We start from the raw sequence: 12075 nt of genomic DNA, 5'->3' as shown, positions 1-12075 counted from the left end.
CGAAGGACACCGCACTGACAAGGCTCTCTATCTATTTTGACCTTCCGATTGGGAGGTGTATGGCCCGCTACGATGTACATCAAAACTTTCCTCATGTAGCGTCATAGCGCAGGATAGCATCTTAGACGCACTTACATCTGATTTTGGCCGAAACTGAAAAGATTCCACCACGCTTGCTCAAGCATGGTGCTGTGTAATTTTGGGCTCACTGCACAAAAGGGTACTGGGCGACATAGTTTCACATAGGCAAGTCATCCTTATGAGCTCCTAAATCGGCCGGTAAATATGCGGCTGGGGCGCTAGCCTACGAGGGATTGTGTAAGTAATAGCTTTGGTAATTTTCTAGCTATAGTTGCATGATGGGCCATGCACTGCCTAAGTACTGTATTGACGTTTAGCAGTCCATGCAGTTCTGAAGCGCTACTTGCAAAACCAAACAGGCATCGTATAAATTCGCCAGGCGCGTTTAAACCAGGCTACCTCGATCAGAGTTTGGCCGGTCAAAGCTGCGCTCGCTGGAATCTGGCCCGTAACTAGCTTGCCATTATGACCGCTAACAAGGACCTTGGGCCCGAAGGAGGTTTCCGCCTTGTCATAAAGCCCACCATTTTTTTTTGTTCCGTCTCTAATAGAAACGGAATGTCTTTGGTAATTGCTTGATCTCCTCCTCCGCGTTAGAGAGACTGGCTACCTTCTCCAGGGACTAAGTAATCTCCATTAGTCAACTTCAAATTGACCAGAGCGGCAGAACCATGGCACACAGCAGAGACCACTTTTCCGGACTCGTAGAAACCACGGACAAGGATATGAGACGTTTCATCATTAGCAAGGTCAAACATACCTAGCGGTAGGTGAATACATCAGCATAACTACATCTTTATCATGACTCTACACAATCAGGTAGAATTACTTCTGACCATGGCCGCCAACGTAGAAAGTCCCAACGAATTCTGAGATCTTGGCAAGCAGAGAATCAAGCTTTACAGTATTCTTGCAGACACTGCATCTCTCTTTGAGGAAGGTCACACATTCGGGGTCGTCCTTGGTCGATTCAATAGAGTATGGATCCAGGGGTGGCTCACCGCCTGCAGGAGATGCAACCACGATGTCAAAAAAAGGCGCGAGCTTGTTGAATCTTATGAGGCGAGTAAATGGTTGCATTGCCATCTTCTAAAGCACATAAATCAAACGGAAGCGCTTTCCCGCGCTGTCGTTTCTTGTGCTCATTCTTTAGAGTCTTTCAAGACCTGAATAATGCAGTTTGAGAAGAATATTCCCGGTGGAAAGTGGATACATGGTAGAACTGAGCTTTGCGCATTCTTTTCATAGATATTAAAAACAGTCTGCTAAAGAAGCCTTTCAATACATCTTAAGTCTTCTGTACTCAGGATAGAATAAGATAAATCAGTAGATAATGGCCTAGTATCATCGTTTTGTAAAATGGATTAATAGGTTCTGAATGAACAGCTTGATCAAAGCCCCCGAAGAAGCCATATCCTCGACAACGCAATAGCTTGATTTGCTTTCAGGGACTTTATTGCTCCTAAGAATCTCTTTTCCTTTTTCATAACTGTGGGCTGTTGCCACAAAGCTATGGCCGTAAGTTAAATTAATAGAAATTGTATGTGTAGGGTAGACAAACCCACGATTGAGAAGACAATCTATACATTGTCTCCCCAGAAAGACGAGTCAGAAACGGTAAAGCGCATCTTCAAGGACCTATCTGGAGCTGTAATTTGCCAGTCGCGCTTGCACTAATGCAGGTTGGTTATTCAAATATGATAATTGGACGACCCATGCTGGGCAGCGACCATTTCTTTGTTGCGGGGTTTCGGTGGTTGTCGTTGTCCAAAGGGGTTTTTGCCTAGCGTAGCCGCCCTGATAAGGTGCAATTGGAATAGCGCTAAAACTAGTGCTCCAGATTAGTGCTCCTAACTCGGCCAATAGAATGGATAATGTAAGCGCCCTGCATTAGCGCGATTGGAAACCAATCAGAGTCAGAGAATCTCTGCAGGTTGACATTAGATACACCAGTGCTCCGTACCAGATGTTTGACGGAGACAGGATACTAGAGCCGGTATTTAGATAGCCAGGAAATATAAGTAGCTCTCCCTGCCTATCCTGTCTCCTCCGTTCTTTTTCTGACTCCTCTTTGCATGAAACCTTGACTGTGCTAGTGGGAACCTTTGTGATTGCCATTTTTTTAAGGATCAGATATGGCAGAGAAAATGGAATATGTTCAGGATGTGGTCTCCTCTCCCGCATAATCGACGCAGGGCTTAGCTAACTGGATATCGAAAAATATAGACTTGGCAAATCTGGGCTCAAGGTATCCAAGATCATCTTAGGATGTATGTCATATGGCAGTAGTGAGTGGCAGAGTTGGGTTCTGAATGAGAAAGACGCTCTGCCTCTCCTCAAGCATGCCTATGATAAAGGTATCAATACTTGGGATACAGTATGGCGTTCAGGAGTTATTCAGTTTCTCTACATGCGTTGGTCGGCTAATAATTCTCGCGATAGGCTGACATCTACTCTCATGGCCGTTCCGAAGAGATCATTGGTAAATTCCTTCGGCAGGAACAGATCCCTCGTGACCGTGTCGTTATTATGACTAAATTTTACTTTGGCGTGGACGACCAAGGTCGGCAGCCACCCAACCGCGCAACGATTCATAATGACGGTCAGGAATGGGTCAATCGTGTTGGACTGTCAAGAAAACACATTTTTGACGCGGTCGAGGCAAGCGTCAGGAGACTTGGAACATACATAGACGTTTTGCAGATCCATAGGTTAGATCGTGATACTCCCCGAAAGGAGATTATGAAAGCCCTTAATGATGTTGTTGAGAGCGGGAAGGTGCGATATATCGGTGCGAGCTCGGTAAGTAGATAGTAGACAATGGAGTGTATCTCACCGAGTGCATATTATGCCAGCTAACGGGCATGTGTGTCTAGATGGCGGCATGGGAATTCCAGTCATTGCAGAATATCGCCCTGCAGAACGGATGGCATCAGTTCATCTCCATGCAGAATTTACACAACCTCATTCACCGTGAAGAAGAACGTGAGATGATCCCGTACTGTCTTGACACTGGTGTCGGGCTCATTCCTTGGTCACCTTTGGCACGAGGTGTTCTAGCAAGGCCGTGGGACTCTCGATCCACCATCCGCGAGACTACTGATACGAGTCTCAAAAGTATCATCCGGGATCGGGAGTCTTTAGCCGATAAATCCATTATTGATCGAGTAGAGGAGGTCGCGCGCCGGAGAGGAATCACCATGTCACAAGTAGCAATTGCCTGGTCTTTGAGTCATCGCACAGAAAATCCCATCCTCGGCTTGAACAGTAAAGACCGCATTGACGAAGCTGTGGCTGCGATCGGTGTCCGACTAACAGAGGACGAGAAGCGGTACTTGGAGGAGCTATACATACCTAAAAGCATTCATCCGTCAGAGAGATGAACTGGAGGTTTCATTTATTATTGCGACCTGTGGTTTGGGGAAGTCCTGATTAAAGGCCCTATGCGAGTGTCCCGAGGTTCTTGACCACTTACGGCGTTATATAAACTGCTATGACTAGAGACTTTTGCCAGCATACCAGTTAGATTTCTTTTGCCCTCCAATGATCAGTCATATCGCGTTCTTCTTTGCCTCTGTATTAGCGGCATCGCTTGGAATTTCCGTCAATGTCAATTCTTCCAATCTTCGTGAGGTCTACCAGTTCCCACATGGCACTTGGGTGGAGAATATTGCCGTAAGGTCTAATGGCAACCTGTTAGTAACACTGGTGAACGTTCCAGAAGTCTGGGAGGTGTTTCCATCTGCCCAGGCTGGAGCCAGTGGGGCGCGTCTTGTTCACCATTTCACTAACGAAGGAATGTCCACGAGCATTACTGAGCACTCACCAGATATGCTTGCCCTAATTACCCCGAATACCGTTTGGAAGATGGATCTGAATGCGGGCAGAGAAGCAAGCCCGGTCCGAGTAGCAACTCTGCCGGGCGGAAATCTCAACGGTATGGCGACACTGGACCAAGAGCTTGGTAGGGTGGCAATCTCCGACTCCGAGTTTGGGCTGGTATGGGTCGTGATACACATACTGGAAAGGTCACGGTCATCCTCCGGGACGAAACCACATGGCGAATACGAAGGAAGGCCCATCTCTTCTATCTAATCTACGGATCCCCGGCCTCCTGGTTTAGACCCTGACCCGCTATTACCAATACGCTCTGCCCCGATAATGTTAATTATGTGGGGACCAAGCCGCTGCTACCCTTCAGTTGTATCAAGAATAAGATGTTAAGACGACATACTAGTGTGGGGTCCCTCATCCAACTGTAAACGCAAACCAGTCCGGCATCGGTACCGAGGCGAGAACTTATTCGTGGGGCTCACCACAGCCAAGAAATAAGCAGGTTGCATTAGCGTTTGTCTACCATCCAATGAGACCTCCCATAACTTTAACCTTATGTCTCAGATAGCTCTGTTTTATTGCGCAGCGGAACGAAGTGGAGCTAGCAATATATCGACGGGTTTTCACCTTCTTGATTCTGATTGGCTGGATGGTTTGTCCATCTATCTGGCTTTTCATTGATTCTCAATTCACCCGGAACATTATTGACTACTAGCCCGCTTACTAATTTAGATAGCGGAAATTGGTGGCCATGTGACTATCTTGCTGCGGACATCTTTGGCAGGTCCTTGAGCTGACAATAACTAGTAGTAAGTGCGATGTACCTGGAGATTGTGGGGTACCCCAGTTATCCCCGCAGGCTAGTTGCCCAATAAGCGAAGCCAGCCATTTAAACCAGCAGGCATTAGCACAATCTTCGAGAAGGTGGGTGATTGTAGCAATCTGGACAAGATATATCCAGCGGTGATGGGATGGATAGCCAGAAATATCCCTCCATAACCGCGTAAGGGACGACTGGATGTCCGTCTGTCAGTGCTGAAGAATGAACCAGCTAGTCATGTGTTATGTAATGAGCGCCCTTTCTGTAATACCAGTAGCCTAGAGTCCCATGTCCCACTTTGGCCTGAGATAGCTCGTCGTTTGTATCCCAAAACCATTATTACAAAAATTCTCCCCACGAGGCGTATCCGTACCACTGGTTTTGGCTTGTGGGTACTGTCCGAAAAGTGAATCTCAGCAATCGACTAGACTAATTATGCTTCAACTAATCTCCATGCCAAGTACGGTATACGAAGTGTTTTTTGGAACCCTCTGAAGCCACAGTGCGTGTGCTGGGTAGAAGCAGAAATATAAAGAGTGCTCTCTGTCTCAATGTCGAGAGCATACTTTCCAATTGATTGTTATTCATGTCAAAATGGTGCAATTAAAATCCTTCCTCTTGCTTCTTAATGTAGCAATCGCACGCTCCGCCCTTGTCTGGGACGACACTTACTTCTATGGCCAGAGTCCCCCAGTGTATCCCACGCCCAATATGTCCGGGGCTGGGAGCTGGGGACATGCATTATCCAAGGCCCAACACCTGGTGTCCCAGATGTCTTTGGAAGAGAAGGTCAGTCTCACCGGAGGATCTAAGGACAGCAGGAATGGCTGCGGGGGAAATATCCCCGCTATTGATCGCCTAGGGTTTCCGGGAATGTGTCTCCAAGACGGTCCCAATGGGATCAAAGGTGTGGAGCTTGTTAATGGTTATCCATCCGGTATCCACGTTGGTGCTAGGTATGATACTTGCTGGCGAACAACACCTGGGATTATTTGCTGACAGCCCATATCAGCTGGAACAAAAGCCTCGCTTATAAGCAGGCAAAGGCTATTGGAGGCGAATTTAGGCGAAAAGGCGCCACTATTGCCCTTGGTCCACCAGTTGTCGGTCCTCTTGGACGAATTGCGCTTGGAGGGCGTATTTGGGAAGGCTACACCAATGATCCATATCTTAGCGGTATTCTGGCAGCTGAAGCGGTTCGGGGTGTACAGGATAATGGTGTCATCTCATGTGCGAAGGTAAGGGAGCCACTCCACCACCTCTCTATCACTTATAAAATCAGTGTGAGTAACTTGTTGTAGCATTTCGTGGGCAACGAGCAAGAATTGCACAGGAACCCACGACCAGGAGGACCAGGGAACAGGACCGTTGAGGCCTCTTCCAGTAACATGGATGACAAAACCATGCACGAGCTTTATATGTGGCCGTTTGCTGACGTTGTTCACGCTGGCGTTGCAAGTGTTAGTAAGTTATAGTATTTCACTGCCCGTTTTCGCACTCTGCCTGCACATTGTTTTCTAATCATGTCCACCTATATGTAGTGTGTGCCTATCAGCGACTCAACAATAGCTATTCCTGCCATAACAGCAAGGCCCTCAATGGTCTTTTAAAAACAGAGCTTGATTTCCAGGGGTTTGTAATGAGTGACTGGGGCGCCCAGCATACCGGTATTGCAAGTGCATTGGCCGGCCTGGATATGGTCATGCCTTCTGGGAACAAATACTGGGGCGCCAAACTTATCGAGGCAGTGCGCAACGGGTCTGTACCTGAGTCACAGATCACCAACATGGCTACGAGAATTATGGCAGCCTGGTACCTTTCCAACCAGGACGACCCAAGTCTCCCGCCTGTCGGTGCTGGAATTCCCGCGGATTTTGAAAGGCAGCATCCAGTTATCGATGCCCGGGACCCGCACGATGAGAGCCTTCTCCTTGAGGGAGCCATTCAGGGCCATGTATTGCTGAAGAATGTCGACAACGCCTTGCCATTGACAAATCCACGTATATTATCGATATATGGGTACGATGCGAAGGCTCCTGATAGCAATTTTGCACAGGCGGGCTTGAATGACTGGACTCTAGGGCTTGAGTCACACGACTCTCGGACTGTTGTTTGCGGATTCGCTTCTATTGGGGGAGATTGCCCCGATTTCCCTCCCATTGCCATCAATGGAACCATAATTAGTGGTGGTGGCTCCGCAGCAGTTACGCCTGTGTATATTAGCAGTCCTTTTCAGGCATTGGAGGCCCGCGCACGCCAGGATAAGACACAGTTATTCTGGGACTTCAAAGGTACAGAGGCGGTGAATTCAGAGGCAGATGCCTGTCTTGTTTTCATTAACGCGGCGTCTTCTGAGGGTGTGGATCGACCAGCCTTGCGAGATGATTACTCCGATGGATTAGTCCTAGGTATCGCTTCACGGTGCAACAACACTATTGTCGTTATACATAATGCCGGCGTCCGCTTGATCGATCAGTGGATTGAACATCCCAATGTTACAGCAGTGATATTTGCACATTTGCCCGGTCAGGACTCTGGAGAAGCCATTACCCAGATCCTATATGGTGATGTAAGCCCCAGTGGAAAGCTTCCTTATTCATTACCTCGGAATGAGTCAGATTATGGGTCGCTTCTCACCCCAGTAACATTTACAGACTGGGACCAGCTTTTCCCCCAGGATGACTTTGCTGAAGGTGTATTTATTGACTACCGAGCATTCGACATGAAGGGGATCGCGCCGCGGTTTGAATTCGGGTATGGAATGACATACACAACATTCAAGTACTCGAATCTTACCATCCGTTGGACTGTTGATCCGTCTGATTTGTCGGAGTATCCTGAGGGGCCTGTGATACCGGGGGGCAATGCTGATCTGTGGGAAAATATAGCTGCAGTAACAGCTGGCATTACAAACACCGGTCAAATGGAAGCTGCAGAGATCGCACAGCTCTACGTTCAAATCCCTGGGGAGGGTCAACCTCTTTTAGAGTTGAGAGGTTTTGACAAAGTGGCAGTACCTCCTGGCGAGACGAGAACTGTCGACTTCAACATCAGACGTCGTGATCTTAGTACTTGGGATGTGGCTGCGCAGAAGTGGAAACTCAGCGTTGGGGCCCAATACCCTGTTTTTGTTGGGTCTAGTTCCCGGAAATTGTTGTTAAACGGGACGCTCTATCTGTGAGAGCAGAGGCCTCTGTGCCCAGTTGTTCTGTTCCGCGGCCCTCGTGGCGCCCGGCTTCATATTATATAGATTGATTAGGGTGAAATCACATTGTTTCTCAACTTTCCTTCCTAAGCAAGCTTTGTCTTTGCTGGTTTTAAGAGCGGCTAAGGCTCGTCTGTATACAGCTTCTAGTGCATGTAGTCGGAGACATCACCGTCAGTATTCAGCGTACCGCTATCCACTCTAAAGCAAATGAGTTAAAAAGTTTCAGGGCGAAGTATTCCCATTTTGACGTTATACAACTGATGGTGCTTTGTTCGAGATGCTGGATCGTATACGGAGGGTGAGAATCCTGGGTGATTAGGCAGTCTCTCCATCCTCGCCTCTTGTTCAATCAACATAGCTTGTGTGTAGACATATTCTAACGCCTAATTTACTTGCTCTTCCATTCCTGCTTGATGAGGTCTGCTGCTCTTTCCGCGAATGCGTACACAGTGGCTTGCAGATTCGCTGTGCTTATAAGCGGGATAGCACTCGCATCCACAACCCTCAGGCCTTCGATACCATAGACCTTCAAATGAGAATCCACCACTCCGTCCTTCTCACGAGGCAGCATGGAACAGGTCCCCGCAAAGTGCCACATGGAGACTAAATTGTCCCGAGCATACTTCCTGGCAGCATCTAAGTCTCCCTGGAAGTCTGCATCTGGGTCTCGGAACTTCAGTGGCTGTTCGAGCAGCTCCCCAAGCTGAGGTGACTCTGCCAATTCCTTGATACGGAGCATGTGCCGTGCCATGACTTCCAGATCGAGAGGATTCGACAGGTACCCAGAATCAATGATTGGTGGCTTTTCAGGGTTGTTGCAGGTACTTGAGTTCTTTTCGTCAGATTTGATGGATTTACGGTTTTTCGAGGGCTCGGGGGGTATTGGAAGGTAGCATGTGAAATGTGAAGAATCAGGAGTAAAGAATACCTCACAATCTCTAGCAGGGAAGAAGAGAACAGAAACAAAATCACTTACATATGAACGCTCCCGCGGGAAAGCGGTTGAGAGAGCATTACTCCGAGCGTGACGAACTTTCCAAGCGAAGCAGCTGGAATAGTCCCGTCCTTGAGGTCTTTGGGATAATTCGTCTGCCCTAAGGCGGACAGGTACGCAGCTGATGGTTGCCTGGGATCAAGAACAGTGGTCTTGGCGATGTCATAATAGGCTTGTGTCGCCCTGTGCTGTGAGCTCTCAGGGGCGTCGTTCGTAAATAATGTCTGGAGAGCACTTCTGTCCGGTTCAGGAAGAGGCAAATAGGCGTAGGTGTGAACTCCGAGTGACGCTAGGGGCCCGGATTGCGTGGCAGCGTATTCCTGCATTGCCTGACTAATGGCTTCAGGCTCTTGTCTGACCAGAGAGTCCTTAGTCTCAAGTTCAGGCTTTGCTTGGAATGCGGTGTACAATATCATATGATCTAGAAGTAGTAGATGTTAGTTCTCATGCCAAATCGAGTATGTATCAAAAGGAGAGACGGTTTCAAGTTATTTAAGAGCCGGTGCTGGATTGGAAGCTGTTCACATACCCTGAAGATTCTGCCCAACTCCAGGAAGGTCCATGACTATATCGATGCCATGCTGTTCAAGAAGTTCTGCTCTACCAACTCCTGAAAGTTGGAGGATTTTAGGAGATTGGAAAGCGCCAGCAGCGAGTATAACTTCACTCTTTGCCTGGACAGCCTTTGAGACACCATCGAGATTGTATTGGACTCCAATAGCTCTGGGAGGCTTGCTTTCATCGAACAGAACTCTCTCAACGAATGAGTTCGTAAGAACATGAAGATTTTGTCGAGACTCAGCAGGCTTATAATAGGCCGAGGCAGAGTTGCTTCTCTTACCCTCCGAGTCAATACTAGCAAGACAACTGAATGAGCCTACAGAGCTGTGGATGAACGGATCCCCGGCATTGTGTTGCTCACTGCTGCGGAACAGTTCGGCCCATGCCCTGCGAATAGGGTGTGTCTTGTTACCAAAAGATGTTTGGATTGGACCTTTCGCTTCGTTCAATCCAGGCCAGTCCTCAATTGCCAGATTTTCTTTCGCATCCTGTGCTACAGTCGGACTGCTATAGACCTTAGAGAAATAGTCCTTTAACTTAGACCAATTCCATCCAGGGTTACCGAGTTCCTCCCATGCGTCAACAGCTCCTTTGAAAGGAGGAACAAACACGTGTGCATTCAATGAACTGGATCCTCCAAGTGCTTTGCCCTGGTTGAGACCAAGCACTCTTCCATTGAGGCCCGGCTGTACAAATAATGAATAAGCCCCCCCACACCCCTTTGATAGAGACAGAGTCGGTTCTTACCTGAGGGGAAGATTGGAATTTCCAATCAGCATCAGATCCAAGCAGTGCAGCATAAAATATGGGAATGTTCACGCGAGGATCTGCTGTCAGGTCGGCGCCTGCTTCAAGAACCAGGACAGAGATGCTGGGGTCCTCGCTGAGTCGAGAAGCAAGCACCAGGCCAGCTGTACCGCCGCCAATAACGACAAAGTCATATGCAGTATCCATTCTGTACTGTGTGCAGACTTAGTTAAAGATTGGACGAGAGTATAAAAAGAAAAGAACTGCGAGCGTCGCAAGTAGTAGCTTGTTAAGAGGCAAAGGAATACCCGGAGACGGGAGAGAGAGATACATATAGTAGTACTAACTAAATGACCTCCTAGTATCGTAATAGTAAATAAAGAAATAGATTTTATCAATGCCACCTAACGAGATAATACTTAGAAATGGTATAATTAGCCCACAAATGCCAGTTCTACCCCGCCCAAAAGTACTGGATCGACCGACCTCTCAATGCAGTTTAGCATGTCTATGATTTATATGGTATCCGTTTCAAATCACCAGCTTCTGTCCCACTATAATTTTTAACCCGCTAGTACTCCAAGGCCAGATATATTACCGTATCCGGACTAGAAAATAAACTCGAAACTGGAGAATAGAGGACTGTATTGATGTATAGATAGGTTTAAACTTAGAGTACTTATAACTTGGGGGAAAGGGACTTCAGGAGAATAATGACAGACTAATGACCTGATAATGAGTTATCCGTATAAAGGTGACCTGAAATACCGGCGGCGAGATGTCGGTGCTGATTGAGGGCATTGTATTGAAAAAGCTTTACTTACCGGGTGGCAGTAGAGCCTTGTAATATTGGGATCTTTGTTTATTATGAGCTAATGAGAATTAGTAGTTGTGCCGCCCAAAAGTGAACTCACAAGACCTCGAGATTAATTTAATGATAGTCTTGTTTAGGTAATTGTTCTCAGCCTTGTGTTCACACAGTCACATGAAATCCTAGAATCCCAGAATCCCAGCCTCATGCAGACGCCTAGACTATCCTGTGGCTCCCAACAATCACGGCCTTTATTTGGCCCCATGCATGAAACGTTTGACTACTCGGCTCCTCCGGGCCGGTTCTAACAATAACTTCCTCTTCGATCATCGTACCTTGCTACTAAGCTATATTAGTGGCACTGCCGCACTCTAGTCCCACTTAGGCCATAAGCTACCCTAACTCTTGTATTCCTACCAGCAACCCCAGCTAGTGCCCTCCCGAGTCCTCCCGAGTCCTCCAGAGAACCCAAGAGAACCCCGTAAAGGTCCCCCCCCCCCCCCCCCCCCAAGACCCCGTATACATCTGATGGTATTACTGGTAGAATTGCCGGATGTATTACTAGACAGAATCTCAAATAGAGTCTTCAAATGAGGTCTCTGCAGAAAATCTTTAGAATATCTTTATATAATAAAAAAATGGGGGCGCCTCCGGGAGAAGACCTCTAAACAGGGACCTTTGTGGAAGAACTCCCAGAAGCACTCCAGGAAGCCCTAGAAACAGGATTTTCTAGTAGAATTACTAGCATCAGGGGGCAAGCACTTGAACAAGGAATCAAAACGGATACTACTTTCCTTTCCAAAATTCAATACTAAAGATGGATCTGCTGAGGTCAGCCGACCCAGGCTAAACCCTAATTAGATCTAGTAGAGAGGTACAGATATAGTATGAGAGAGGTAAAATTACCATGGCTATCTTGATATTTGATTTCAAAGGCCGAGGTTGAGGTGCGTTGGGCTCTTGTTATAGATCCTGATACAGCTATTGCTTCTGAACTACTACTCACATGCGACTATCCA

The 12075-nt window shown here is 47.5% G+C and overlaps 4 protein-coding genes across 4 annotated transcripts; 3 read left to right on the top strand and 1 right to left on the bottom strand.

Moving 5' to 3' along the window:
• Nucleotides 1-1254: 1254 nt before the first annotated feature.
• On the top strand, nucleotides 1255-3464 carry AO090103000125 (aldo/keto reductase; the record flags this gene model as incomplete). Its single annotated transcript, XM_023233435.1, has 4 exons — nucleotides 1255-1259; nucleotides 2308-2458; nucleotides 2524-2883; nucleotides 2958-3464. 4 exons carry the CDS (start codon nucleotides 1255-1257, stop codon nucleotides 3462-3464), a joined length of 1023 nt encoding a protein of 340 aa, XP_023093820.1.
• Nucleotides 3465-3624: 160 nt separating this feature from the next.
• On the top strand, nucleotides 3625-4176 carry AO090103000126 (uncharacterized protein; the record flags this gene model as incomplete). Its single annotated transcript, XM_001826677.3, has 1 exon — nucleotides 3625-4176. The coding sequence occupies one exon, from the start codon at nucleotides 3625-3627 to the stop codon at nucleotides 4174-4176; it is 552 nt and encodes a 183-aa protein (XP_001826729.3).
• Nucleotides 4177-5329: 1153 nt separating this feature from the next.
• On the top strand, nucleotides 5330-7916 carry AO090103000127 (beta-glucosidase; the record flags this gene model as incomplete). The annotated part of the gene is made up of 4 exons (XM_001826678.1): nucleotides 5330-5691; nucleotides 5748-5973; nucleotides 6037-6199; nucleotides 6277-7916. The coding sequence occupies 4 exons, from the start codon at nucleotides 5330-5332 to the stop codon at nucleotides 7914-7916; spliced, it is 2391 nt and encodes a 796-aa protein (XP_001826730.1).
• A 415-nt stretch (nucleotides 7917-8331) lies between these two features.
• Nucleotides 8332-10452, bottom strand: AO090103000128 (GMC family oxidoreductase; the record flags this gene model as incomplete). Its single annotated transcript, XM_023233434.1, has 4 exons — nucleotides 8332-8881; nucleotides 8920-9286; nucleotides 9467-10184; nucleotides 10246-10452. The coding sequence occupies 4 exons, from the start codon at nucleotides 10450-10452 to the stop codon at nucleotides 8332-8334; spliced, it is 1842 nt and encodes a 613-aa protein (XP_023093821.1).
• Nucleotides 10453-12075: the final 1623 nt, after the last annotated feature.

This window comes from Aspergillus oryzae, chromosome 8 (assembly GCF_000184455.2).
Source record: "Aspergillus oryzae RIB40 DNA, chromosome 8".
In the NCBI taxonomy this organism is placed as follows: domain Eukaryota; kingdom Fungi; phylum Ascomycota; class Eurotiomycetes; order Eurotiales; family Aspergillaceae; genus Aspergillus; species Aspergillus oryzae.
This window is presented reverse-complemented; position numbering and strand designations above follow the sequence as displayed.